Source organism: Haliotis rufescens, unplaced genomic scaffold, assembly GCF_023055435.1.
Source record: "Haliotis rufescens isolate VD_foot unplaced genomic scaffold, xgHalRufe1.0.p SCAF_16, whole genome shotgun sequence".
NCBI classification, from domain to species: domain Eukaryota; kingdom Metazoa; phylum Mollusca; class Gastropoda; order Lepetellida; family Haliotidae; genus Haliotis; species Haliotis rufescens.
The window spans coordinates 17,318,056-17,331,035 of NW_025963846.1; the positions used below are offsets into that span (position 1 = coordinate 17,318,056).

A 12,980-nucleotide genomic window follows, 5' to 3' on the forward strand; every position below is an offset into this window, starting at 1 on the left:
GAGACACGAAATGTTTGTTCACTGTGTCAGTGATCCATGGAATTTTGTTAAGTGTATCAGAGAGGCATTGGATGCTTATTAAGTGTATCATTGAGGCATGGAATGCTTGTTAAGTGTATCAGTGAGTCATGGAATGTTTGGTAAGTGTATCAGTGAGACAAGGAATGTTTGTTACATGTATCAGTGAGACACGAAATGTTTGTTCACTGTACCAGTGTGACATAAGAATGTTTGTTCACTGTGTCAATGAAGCATGGAATGTTTGTGTCGGTAACTGCTTGTTTCGATTTGTCGGTGAGACGCGGAATGAACGTTGCAGAAAGTAGCTTTCCTTTCAGGTAGTTCTTTAAATACCATGTACGCCTGGGAAAACAGCACCATTCCTTTTTATGGATTTATTATGATGTCCTTGATACCATCGACATCTCTATGTGCCTCTGGTGGTTGTACAGGCTGGATCATATCACATGATGCGAAGAGGCAGAGAATCGGATGATCCTTAACTTCTTTTGGGTAGTGTAGTTGATGGTTCGTGATTATTTTCCAGGTATATGTTTGAATATCATTTAAATACAGGGACCATACATTGGTCCAAAGCGCAGCAAGTCGTTGTGTACTGTTCCGGCCCTTGGATCCGCTTCAGCTGGTTCGAATCCAAATTTTGCAATGAGATTATAATCCTTGGTATGTAAGCACAATTAAAGTGCTCGTTGGTTTCGTGGCAAACTATGCATCAGTTTATATGAAACAACCAACTGTATGCCGAAGGTAGAATATATCTGGAATAAAATGGATTTTGTTGAAGAATTCCTTTTGATTATATTGTCTCTTAAAATATAATAGAAAGGAATCCACAGAATATCTTCATTTTCAGAAACTCAGATTTTCATGTGTTTTGATTCACTGATGTATCAATCCGTGGTCTAATGGTAGAGCGTCCGCCCGGAGAGCGGAAGGTTCGATGTTCGATTCCCGGGCGCGTCATACCAAATGACGTTAAAAGGTGGTACTTGTTGTAACCCTGTCTGGCGCTCGACATTTAGGGGCTAAATCAAGGACTGGTCGGCTCGGAGTAGGGAAAAAATGTCTGAGTGGGGTATTACTTTAAAACTGCGGCATGGTATCTCAGTGTGCTAACACTATAAATCGGCATCAGTCCGGACTAGTACAAGCAGACACACACACGTGCATGCACGTCGATATATAAGCGCAATCATCTTGGACGCGACGTTAAACCCCATTTCACCTCACCTCACCACATCAATCGACAACTCGAATTGTGATAACCTTTTCCTTTGTCAGGCCATTCCTACTAGTGGCAGTACATGTGTAATTACCCTGGTCCGCCCGAGTGAAGTCACGTCAAGTCTGTATGATGTCCAGTATACCATATCATCACTCTTTTTCTCGGCTGGAGCCACGACACGTCCATTTCCGGTCTTGCGCATGACAATTGATTCCATTTCCGGCCCAACAGCTTTACACCCGAAGGAACAGCTAGTGTTCTCATTGCAGATTTTGTCTTCTCCTCCATAGATCTCATATATGGCAAATATACCAATGAAATCCAATGGGAATGGGCCCAGGTGGGCTTATTGGTGGATGTAGAATCCGTCAAAAATAACAATATTTGGGACAGGGCTGGTACAGTAAAAAAATATTTCCTGAACGAAGAACACTCCTTCCTGTGACGTCAGATTCACAGGCTTCGGTGTAGCAAATGAAATCAGATGGGAATATGCCTGGGTGGCCCTCTTGGTGGAGGTCGAATCCGTCAGTGTTAAAGATATTGGAGTATTCGGGTCTGGTATCAAAATAAACAACTTCACGAACAAAGGCTGCATCTTCCTGTGACGTCAGATTCACTGAAGCGGGGACTTCTGTGTAGCCGTTGCCTTGAGTTGTATTGACAAATGGAACAAAACGACGACCAATAGGTTTGTAATTGGATGTCATTTCTAGCACTGGTGTCATGCAGTTGTTATCAATACCTAAGAAGACCCAGTCTCTTGATCGTTCTACATTAATGGCATAATCGTCCCCATGGGCGAACTGTATTGCGATGTTTGGAAGCTCGCAAATCTTGACCCAATGGAAATCGTATCTCATTTGTCAACTACAGTGTGGTTCCCTTTCAGTTTTATTTGTTTGTTTGTTGTTTAACGCCGCGCTCAGCAATATTCCAGCTATATGACGGCGGTCTGTAAATAATGAAGTCTGGACGAGACAATCCAGTGATTGACACTATGAGCATCGATCCACGCAATTGGGAAACGATGACATGCATCAACCAAGTCGGCGAGCCTGACCACCCGATCCCGTTAGTCGCCTCTTACGACAAGCGTAGTCGCCCTTCACGACAAGCAAGGATTGCTGAAGACCTATTCTACCCCGGTTCTTCACGGGTCGGTTCCCTTCCACCCTTGCACCCCGTGGATTAGAATCACGAGTTTCGTCATCTCAGCGCTGTACAAGTTCACGCTCACTGTTGGAAGCTTGGAATCGGACGTCAGCACCGATCGCCCCATTCCATCACTGAACTGTCCGGTTATGCCGTAGACACCAGCGTCTGTAACACACACGTATAAATAAAGAATGCTAAATATAATATTACTTTTAAAAGGGAAACGCACGTCCAATTGTTTCACATGACTTAAGTTAATCTATCATTGCGCATGAAAGAACTAGTTTGGAGTAATATACGGTGTACCCGTCGGGCAGAATAGGTCACATAGGCTCGTAACCAGTGCTGGTAAAATAAACTACTAATAAGGTTCCGATGGTTACAATGTGTTACCTGTCTGATTGTTTGTCATCGCACACATTGGCCTGGGTCGTTGTTTTAGGAGATAAACATACATTGCTATGTTTCCAATGTAGAGCTGTGCTGCCTGTAGGTTTAACTGTATATTTTCGAACCGAATGCGCAGTAACTTTGCATTCATTATGTATTTGGTAATTATATTTATCAGTATTTTCATCGCTGCTAAATTTTGTACATTGTGTATTATTTTTTTGTTAGAACTTCAGTTGAACATGCATGAGTGAGTGAGTTTCATTGTACGCCGCTTTTAGCAATATTCCAGCAATATCACGGCGGGGGACACCAGAAATGGGCTTCACACATTGTACCCATGTCGGGATTCTAACCCGGGTTTTCGGCGTGACGAGCGAACGCTTTAACCACTAGGCTACCCGACCGCCCCTGAACATACATGTTCATGAACAAATCACAGTGAAACAGGTTCTGACATTGAGCGGCCGACATGACCTAGAGAGAACGTAATAGGTATTTTAAAGAGGGCTGTGACGAGAAGGGCGCACACGGGGTAGACGATCATTGTCACGGTGTATGTGCACGCCACTTGTAACAGGTAATATGCCGTTGTGCGGGGCTTGTCATTGCTTCCTGCTATTATAATTATACAGTAGCATTACAGATTATAGCAAGGATGGGAAGATTTTTATCTGTCAAATATTTCAGGTTTTTTTCTGTATTTGAAAGCAGCTTTTGCAAAAATACCCATCACCGGATGTCATCAGAACGTGTAGGTTAAACTCTGCAGGTCGTTGCTTCATGTTTGAGTTACTGTTAAAGGAAACCTTCAATACTTTCAATTGAAGAGTAAATACGAAATCCAAAGACAATATGCAATTCCCGAATGTTTTTATAACATAATATCAGTGTTATCATGCATTATATACATAATGTACAAAATGTCATGATTCAGTCATGACCAAAGGCCTCTGTGAATAAACTATAAATGCTAACTGAATATGCTTTGACTGTCACAAAACAACGATACCAATACATGGAATTCCCCATATTTTTTACCATGTTCTCTTGGAATGGATTCTCTTCCCACAGTTAGTGTCATTCTCATGGTGTTTCTGGGGCTCATCCCTAATGTGACACAGGACCAAAAGCCGGATTTGACACTATTGAAACAAACGCAAATACAATATGACATTCTGTGTATCACTGGGACACCCAATCTCATTCAAATCAGATCTTAGTTCTCGCTACCGCTAAACAAAGATCTGAGGACACCCCATTACGGGTCACGTCGGACCAACCTTGTGTGAACTTTGACCGACCAATGACTGACAAGAAGTCGACATTAGCCAATCAGAAGGCAGCTTGATCGTGCTTTACGGGACTAATTTCAAATTGGCGTCTACGCTTCGAAACATATATTGACAAATTCTCGATTAAAAATTTGAAACCCGAACAAAAGAACTTTCTGGAATGACAAATAGATAGTCTAGATTGTACAGATTCAGTCGTTAAGCCCGTAACTATCGTTCGGAATACCCCGTGTTACAGTTTTCGAGGTTGCATGATTCGAAATTACATTCCGACTGTCACTACAAGAGCTACAAACGACATTGGTGATATTTGATGAGGTCTAAGATACCATCGACATCTCAATGTGCCTCAGATGGTTGTACGGGCTGGGTCCTATCAAATGATTCGAAGAGGCAGAGACTTGCCATGAGGTGGTCCTTAACGACTTTGGTGTTGTGTAGTTGGCGGTGCTTCTTTATTTTAGAGGTGTATGTTTCAACACAATTAAAAAAAGAGTTACTTACTTACTTACTTTGGAGATTTAACGTGCGCTTTCCGACTGATGCGTATTTCGCACACGGGCCCGGCCAGGCCATTTAATGTGTTTCCGAAAGGGGCGAAGGTGGTCTGTGCAACCCAAGAGGGGGGTTTTAGGGGTTGCTTATATAGAATTTGGGAATTTTGAGATTTGGAATAGATGCCGATGGGATTGGGGAGGAGAACTAAGGGAGCTGGGTATGGTGGATGTTTGTTTGTTTATGTGATTTTGATTTGGTGAGTTATTGTGTTTTTAGATGCGTTTTATTAGTTCCGTTTTGATTAAGAATACGCCTAAGGCCTTGAAGTTTTCTAGTTTATTTTGTGGGTTTAGTATTGCTTCTAGAGTTAGAGCCTTGTTTAGATTGAGGGTGGTTTGTAATGCGGTTCGATGTGTTAGGTAGTGTGTGCAGTGGATGAGTGCGTGTTCTGGGGTTTCTGGTTGTTTGCAGTGTGGGCAGTTACCTGTAGTGTGTTTTTTAATTTTTTTTAGGTGGTTATTTAGGTTGGTGTGTCCTGTTTGGAGTTTAGTGATTACTCTGTCGATTTTTTTGGATGGATGGAGAATTTTTGGTTTGGTTAGTGGTTTGCTGAGCACTTTTTTGATTTGGCTATTTGAGTTTAGATATAGGTTATGCCATTTTTTGGTGATTTTTTGCTTGTTTACACTTTTAATTTCTGATTTTGAGATGGGTAAGTTTAAGCTTATTTCTGGGATTTTGAGGGATAGTTTAGCTGCTTTATCGGCGTTTTCATTACCGTATATTCCTACGTGGGCGGGTATCCACAAGAAGGTTATTTGTTTGCCTGCCTTAGTTAGGTCGTTGGAGCTTTTAAGTATTTGATTTATTAATTTAGGTCGGTTTTTGGTATTTTTGTTTTGGAGGGCTTGCAGTCCACTTAGGGAGTCGGTAAGTATTAGGATTTTTTTGTGGTTTTTGGATTCTTGATTATGGAGGGCTGAGGCCATGCCCATTAGTTCTGCCGTGAATATTGATTGGTTGTTTGGGAGTCGGAAGGATTGTGTGGTTTTAGTTGGTTGTGTGGTATGGACTCCGAAACCTGTGTGTTTGGAGGTCGGATCTGAGGATCCGTCCGTGTAAATGTGACACCAATTTGGCCAATTTTCGTGTATGTATGCTAGTGTGGTAGTTTTAGCTATGTTTGGGTCGGTTTGTTTATTTATTTGGCTAGCTAGTGTTGTGTCTATTTTGGGTATTTTAAGTTTAGGGGTGAAGATATTTGATTGTTTGCAGTTTTGTTTAAGATTTTTAATTTGGTGTTCATTTAGGTAGTTTGTGATTCTTTGGGATATTGGGGTAAGTAAGGGGTGTTTACGAGCTAGAGCTTGGTTTTTGGGGCTGATGTTTTGGTTTATTAAGTTTTGGATGAGAGGGTTTGATTGGGACGCGGCCCAGAAATTTAAGCTTAGCTGTTCCCTGCGTAGACTTTGTGGCATTTCTCCTGTTAAGGCCTGAAGTGAGGTGTAGGAGGTGCCATGTTGGGTGCGTGTAATTAGTTTGAGAGCCTGATATTGTATTGAGTCAAGTTTTTTAGATAGAGAGTTGTTTAGGGTGTTGTATGTGGCGCAGCCGTAGTCTAGTTTTGATCTAATTAGTGATATGTAGAGAGAGAGGAGGGTATATTTGGATGCTCCCCAGTTAGAACCAGTTAGGCATCTTAGGGTGTTTAGGTCTTTACTGCATTTAGTTGTTAGGTTTTGGATGTGAGCATCCCAGGTGAGATGTTCATCGAAAATAAGTCCTAAGAATTTGGTTTGTTTTTGAAATTTGATTGTTTGATTGTTTAGCTGGAGGATTGGGGAGGCGGGTTTCATGTTTTTGTGTTTGAATACTATTCCTGTTGTTTTTTCTGAGTTAAGGGAGAAGCCCCATTTGTCAGCCCACTGTAGTATTTTATTAAGAGATTTTTGGAGTAAATTTTGGACCATGTTCATGCTTTTAGTGCGGATCCAGATGGCTCCATCATCCGCGAATTTTGATGTGTTTACTTTAGGGGATAGGCCCTCGAATAGATCGTTTATCATTATATTGAAGAGGGTGGGGCTGAGGATACTGCCCTGTGGAGTACCATTTTCAAAAAAGAGACCATACCACATGTATTTATACGACAATAAATTGGTCCAAAGTGCAGCAATTCGTTGTGTACTCTTCCAGCCCTAATTGGTCGCTGGACCACATCACGTGACACAGAAGCAGAGGAAGCAATGGAAAGGGTAGCAAATACCTATTGCCTCGGAACAATTCCAAAACATGTCATTAGATAATCGAAGTTGGTTTCTGTATTACAATACGAGTACAAGATGGGTCAAGACAAGAGTTCTACTCACTTATGTCATCACTGATCACACCTACAAGTCCAGATAGATGCCACCCACGCAACATGGTGTCTTTGTTCTTTACGACTGCATCAAAGGCCGACACGAGCCAGGGCGCATGTTTTGTTTAAGCGGAAGTACTCTACTCAGCTCTTAGAAGCGGGGCTATTTGGTGTGTGATTGGATTAATGTAAGGTTGGATTAAGGTGAGGATTCTCCTGTAAACCTGACAGATGACGTTTTGTTTAGATATATATCCATTGATGCTTGAGAGAAGGGGGTGTTGCATTCATATTGAGTCGCATTTTGGGCTAGGTACCAGCGGTCGCATTCTTTTGGAGATGCATTAATTTCCCGATTTACAGTATATGACTGTTGAAAACAATTGCGTTTTTTCCCAAAATAAAATAACAGGATCTGATTTTTTTAAATGGCTATTTTACATGCCATGACAGTTCAACTAGAATTCTATGGAAGGAAAATTCTTTTGAGAAGTGTAGTTGGCTGAGCTTGATGACCATCCAGGTGTATGTTTGAACATCAGTTGAAAACACAGACAATACCACATGTATTCATATGGCAATACATTGAACGCACCAATTAGTGTTGTACTGTTCTGGCCTTTGGTCGTGCAGGGACCCGCTGCAGCTGGTCATGTGTTCGAATCCCATATTTGCAATGATTATGATCCGTGGTCTGTAAGCACCATAAAAGTGCTCGAAAGGTTTGTCAAAGTGTCAAACGTCCAAAGTTTTAAACACAACTCATTTCTCCTCTTGCAGTATATATACTTTATTGGCTAAAATACTAAAACTGTCAAATTACATATCAGTCAATATCAAACAACCAAATGTATGGTGAGGTATAACATATCTGGAATGAAAAAAAAATTGTTTAAGAATTCTCTTTGATTACATAGTCCCTTTAAGTATTTTAGAAAGGAGTCCAGTGAATATCTTAATTTTCAGAAACTGAAGAAATCTAGATTTGTCAAACAGTTGTAATCTTGCTTGGGAGTTATCGAAGATTTTTCCCCCATCATGTATGAGAGACTAACCACTACTTTCTCCGGGGGCGGTCGGGTAGCCTAGTGGTTAAAGCGTTCGCTCGTCACGCCGAAGTCCCGGGTTCGATTCCCGACATGGGCACAATGTGTGAAGCCCATTTCTGGTGTCCCTCGCTGTGATATTGCTGGAATATTGCTAAAAGCGGCGTAAAACCATACTCACTCACTACTTTCTCCGTGCCTCTTCTGCAATTTCTCCAGTAGATTTGGTATGTTTCATGTCATCAGGTTTTCATGTATTTCTAATCTCGGATGTGTCAATGGACAACCCGAGATCGATCGAGATAATCCTTTCCAATGTCAGAACAATCCCGTTGGTGGCAATTCTAGATCGATCGAGAATACCCATTCCTTTGTCAGACCATTCCTATTAGTGGCAGTACACGCGTAATTTCCCTGGTCCGCCCGATTGAAGTTGTCAAGTCTGTACGATGTCCAGTGTACCATACCTTGGCTTACTTCCTCGACTGGAGCCACGACACGTCCATTTTCGGTGTTGCGCATGACAACTGACTCAATTTCCCGCCCAACAGCATTACATTCGAAGGAACAGCTAGCGTTCTCACGGCACCTTGTGTTTTTTCCTCTTCCATATATGTCATCAATGGTAAAGAAACCAATGAAATCCGATGGGAATATGTCCGGGAGACCCTCTTGATGGATGTAGAATCCATCAGTGATGAAGATATTGGGGGATTCGTGTCTGCTATCAAAATAAACAGCTTCGTGAACAAAGACTACACCTTCCTGTGACATCAGATTTACAGTAGCGGAGACTTCGGTATAGCCGTTGCCTTGAGTTGTATTGACAAATGGAACAAAACGACGACCAATAGGGTCGAAACTGGCTGCAATTTCTAGCACTGGCGTCATGCGGTAGTTATCAATACCTAAGAAGACCCAGTTCAAGTCCTGTTCTACATTAATGTTATAATCGTCCCCATGGGCGAACTGTGCTACGATGTCCAGAGGCTCGCCGGGAGTGTAAGAAAAATCTTGACCCAAGGGAAATCGAATCTCATTTCCTTGTACTGTTTGGTGCCCTGTCACCCCTTCGAATAGAATCATGAAGCTCGTCAGTGCATCGGTAGTATACAGATCCGCGATCGCGCTTGGAATCTCAATATTGGACGTTAGCACCGACCATCCCACTCCACCACTGAACTGTTCTGTTATATCGTAGACATCAGCGTCTACAACAAACACGTCTGAATAAAGCATGCCGAATGTACACCTTCAAATCATTCAACCGAACGTTGTTCTTACATAACATAAACATTTCTAAATGTATGTCATTTTTGGAATTTTGGAAGAAATGGGCTCTCATGCTTGTAATAAATTCTGCGTGTGAATAGTTTATTTTACTTTGTACGTCACCCCTGCGCCATCGTACCCTGTTGGTGTGGAATTGTAAATTCTGGTTCACCTGTTTTATTGGGTACAGATCTAATAAAAATCATAAATATTCGTTAATGTAAAGCCTCCTTCAGGCACCAAACCCCCCACACCCGACTAACAACTCCCTCTCGACAGAAGTACTTCTGAGTGTAATCTTACCTAATACACTTCCAATCAAGCCTACGTTAGGTGCGGCCTCCCAGGAAGTGTTTGCTTGGATCGAGTTCCTGTATTGGACGGAGTACTTGAATGATCCCTCCTCCTGTTCAGCTGAGATACTGAGCACCCTCAGCCGGCCCGGGTCGGTGGGATATCCCTGAAAACACAGGTACCATAGTATGTGTTCCAGGGGATGAGAGAGTTTGTGTTAACGCCACGCTCAGCACTACTCCATCAATTTCAACATAAACATAAAGCAAAGGTGTAACGGATAGTTGAAGCATAAAGAACCGTTATAACAGAAAGCTGAAACATCTAGACGTGTTATAACAGATAGTTGAAACATATAGAGAGGTTATAACAGATGGTTGAAACATAAAGAACCGTTATAACAGATGGTTGAAAAATATAGAACTGTTAAAACAGATAGTTGAAAAATATAGAACTGTTATAACAGATAGCTAAAACACATAGAACCGTTATAACGTATAGCTGAAGCATAAAGAACCGTTATAACAGATAGCTGAAACATAGAGCTCTTATAACGGATATTTTAAACATATAGAACTGTTATAACAGATAGGTGAAGCATAAAGAACCGTTATAACAGATAGCTGAACATATAGAACTGTTCTAACAGATAGTTGAAACATAGAACTGTTATAACAGATTGTTGAAACATATAGAACCGTTATAACAGACAGCTAAAACATATAGAACTGTTCTAACAGATAGTTGAAGCATAAAAAACCACAATAACATATAGCTGAAACATATAGAACTGTTATAACAGATAGTTGAGACACATCAAATCGTTATAACAGATAGTTGAACATAAAGAAGTGTTAAAACAGATAGCTTAAACATATAGAAAGGTTATACAGACAGCTAAAACATAGAACTGTTATAACGCATAGTTGAAGCATAAAAAACCGTTATAACAGATAGCTGAAACATATAGAACTGTTATAACAGATAGCTGAAACATATAGAACTGTTATAACGTATAGTTGAAACATAGAAATCTTATAACGGATATTTGAAACATATAGAACCGTTATAACAGATAGTTGAAACATATCGAACCGTTATAACAGAAAGTTGAAACATAAAGAAGTGTTATAACGGATATTTGAAACATAAAAAAACCGTTATAACAGATAGTTGAAATATAGAACTGTTATAACGGATATTTGAAACATATAGAACCGTTATAACAGATAGTTGAAACATATCGAACCGTTATAACAGATACTTGAAACATAAAAAAGTGTTATAACGGATATTTGAAACATATAGAACCGTTATAACATATAGTTGAAACATATAGAACTGTTATAACATATAGTTGAATCATAGAACTCTTATAACGGATATTTGAAACTTATAGAAGTGTTATAACGGATATTTGAAACATATAGAACCGTCATAACATATAGTTAAACATATAGAACTGTTATAACAGATAGTTGAAACATATAGAACCCTTATAACAGATAGTTGAAACATAAAGAAGTGTTATAACAGATAGAAAGGTTATAACAGATATCTCCTTTATCCCGACACGAGATTTATTATATATCTCCTTTCCCCCGTCACGAGATTTATTATATACTTTTTGTGTAGTTGTCTACCTATTCCATTGAAATATAGATGAAGACCTCCAATAGAATAGGTCTACAGCAAACCATTCTTTCCGTAAATTGCTTGTCGTAAGAGGCGACTAACGGGTACGGGTGGTCAGGCTTGCAGACTTGGTTGATGCATGTCATCGTATTCCGATTGCGTGAATCGGTGCTCATGATGTCAATCACTAGATTTGTTCAGACACGTTTTTTACAGACCGCCGTCATATAGCTGGAATATTGGTGAGTACGGCGTTAGACAACAAACAAGCAAAAACAAAATCGTTGCGAGAAATTAGGTAGAACAGATTTAGTCTTCGGGATTGTAAGTTGTCAGCCAAAACGTTCGCCCATTTGACACTGTGTAAGAAGACTTTTGTAAGAAAATCAGTTGAATACATGAAAAGTCGCAATAGAGCTGGTACTGACATTAAGTGGCTGACAGAGATGAAACACTATACCTACTTTACAGAGGGCTGTGGTGAGTACGGCGCACACTATGTGGACGATCATTGTGACTACCATGTCGCGTCTCCAGTGGTGTCTGTGCACTGCCCTTTTGACAGTAGGTTATATACCGCTGATCGGAGCTTGTGTGATTGCTTCCTGTCATTATGATTATATCCTTCATTACAGATAATAGATAAGTAATAATGAGATAAGTTTAGAAACGGCTTAAATATTTTCAATTAAATAATTATAACAATAATTGAATTCAAAGACAATATACAATTCCTGAACATAATTATAACATAATGTCAGTTTTATCATTCATTTATACATAATGTACAACATGTCAGCGACAGCATGTCAATTTTCTAAAGGCCCCTTTGAATATGTATTAAATGCTCACTGAAAATGCTTTGAGTGAGTCTAAGAGTCTGTATATATAAGACAACACTCTGGACATTTGTTAGTGAACTATTATATTAAAAGGCCTGTTATGTAATGCTGCTGCCCCATGTTTGACCTATTATATTGCCCGCTTTTGTGACTGTAACCCTTAAACTGTGTGTTTTAATATACGTTGTGGATTATTCATTGATCTTGTGTGTCACTGATTTCACAATTTGGTCCTGCATGAACCGAGTTTGGGGTTAACTTTTGCTTTCACCTTGGAAATCGCCCCGTAAAGCACCCTGAACGGATGTTTTCAATTTGGTTGTGGTGCCGACTAATGATACTACTAGGATCATGGTGCGCACTCTGCACAGCGAATTGCCTCAAGATGTACAAAGCATGAATGTGTTGATGGGTTTGTTCATTCCATGACATACATTCTAGCAAAATAATGACACTAAAAGGAATTATTGGATAACCGACGTAGGAACTCATTCTGTGCCGTTCCAATACCCTTTGGGTAGGAATGGGGTTGTTGAGTATCTCCATTGGCATTTATGTACTTCTTCACTTCAGCTTTTCAATAGATCTCCTGATTGTTGGTATATGTACATAGACATTACTTTTTAACTTTGTGACAGCGCCAGTGAGCAACTGTCGATGGATATTAGGCGCTTAACAAATCAATTATTTTATTTTTTTTATTATTATTATTATTATTATTATTATTATTATTATTATTATTATTATTATTATTATTATTATTATTACGAAACTAAGAAACTGCCATTGGCGGCCAGTGCTCTATGCCTTGCAGCAACGTTCATATTATTCAATAAAGTAATTGTGTAGAATCGAAACAATTTAATGACCATACAGTTAACCATCCTCTTCAAAAAGCTTCACGCCGACGTCACCACTTTTAAACCGAAAGGGTGAGTGAGTTCG

The 12,980-nt window shown here is 40.0% G+C and overlaps 1 protein-coding gene across 1 annotated transcript; it reads right to left on the bottom strand.

The window, feature by feature from the left end:
- Positions 1 to 7,717: 7,717 nt before the first annotated feature.
- On the bottom strand, positions 7,718 to 11,735 carry LOC124129266. The gene is made up of 3 exons (XM_048396928.1): positions 11,658 to 11,735; positions 9,568 to 9,724; positions 7,718 to 9,203 (listed from the first exon to the last, which is right to left on the bottom strand). The coding sequence occupies exons 1-3, from the start codon at positions 11,715 to 11,717 to the stop codon at positions 8,311 to 8,313; spliced, it is 1,110 nt and encodes a 369-aa protein (XP_048252885.1). The 5' UTR covers positions 11,718 to 11,735; the 3' UTR covers positions 7,718 to 8,310.
- Between the last annotated feature and the right edge of the window lie 1,245 nt (positions 11,736 to 12,980).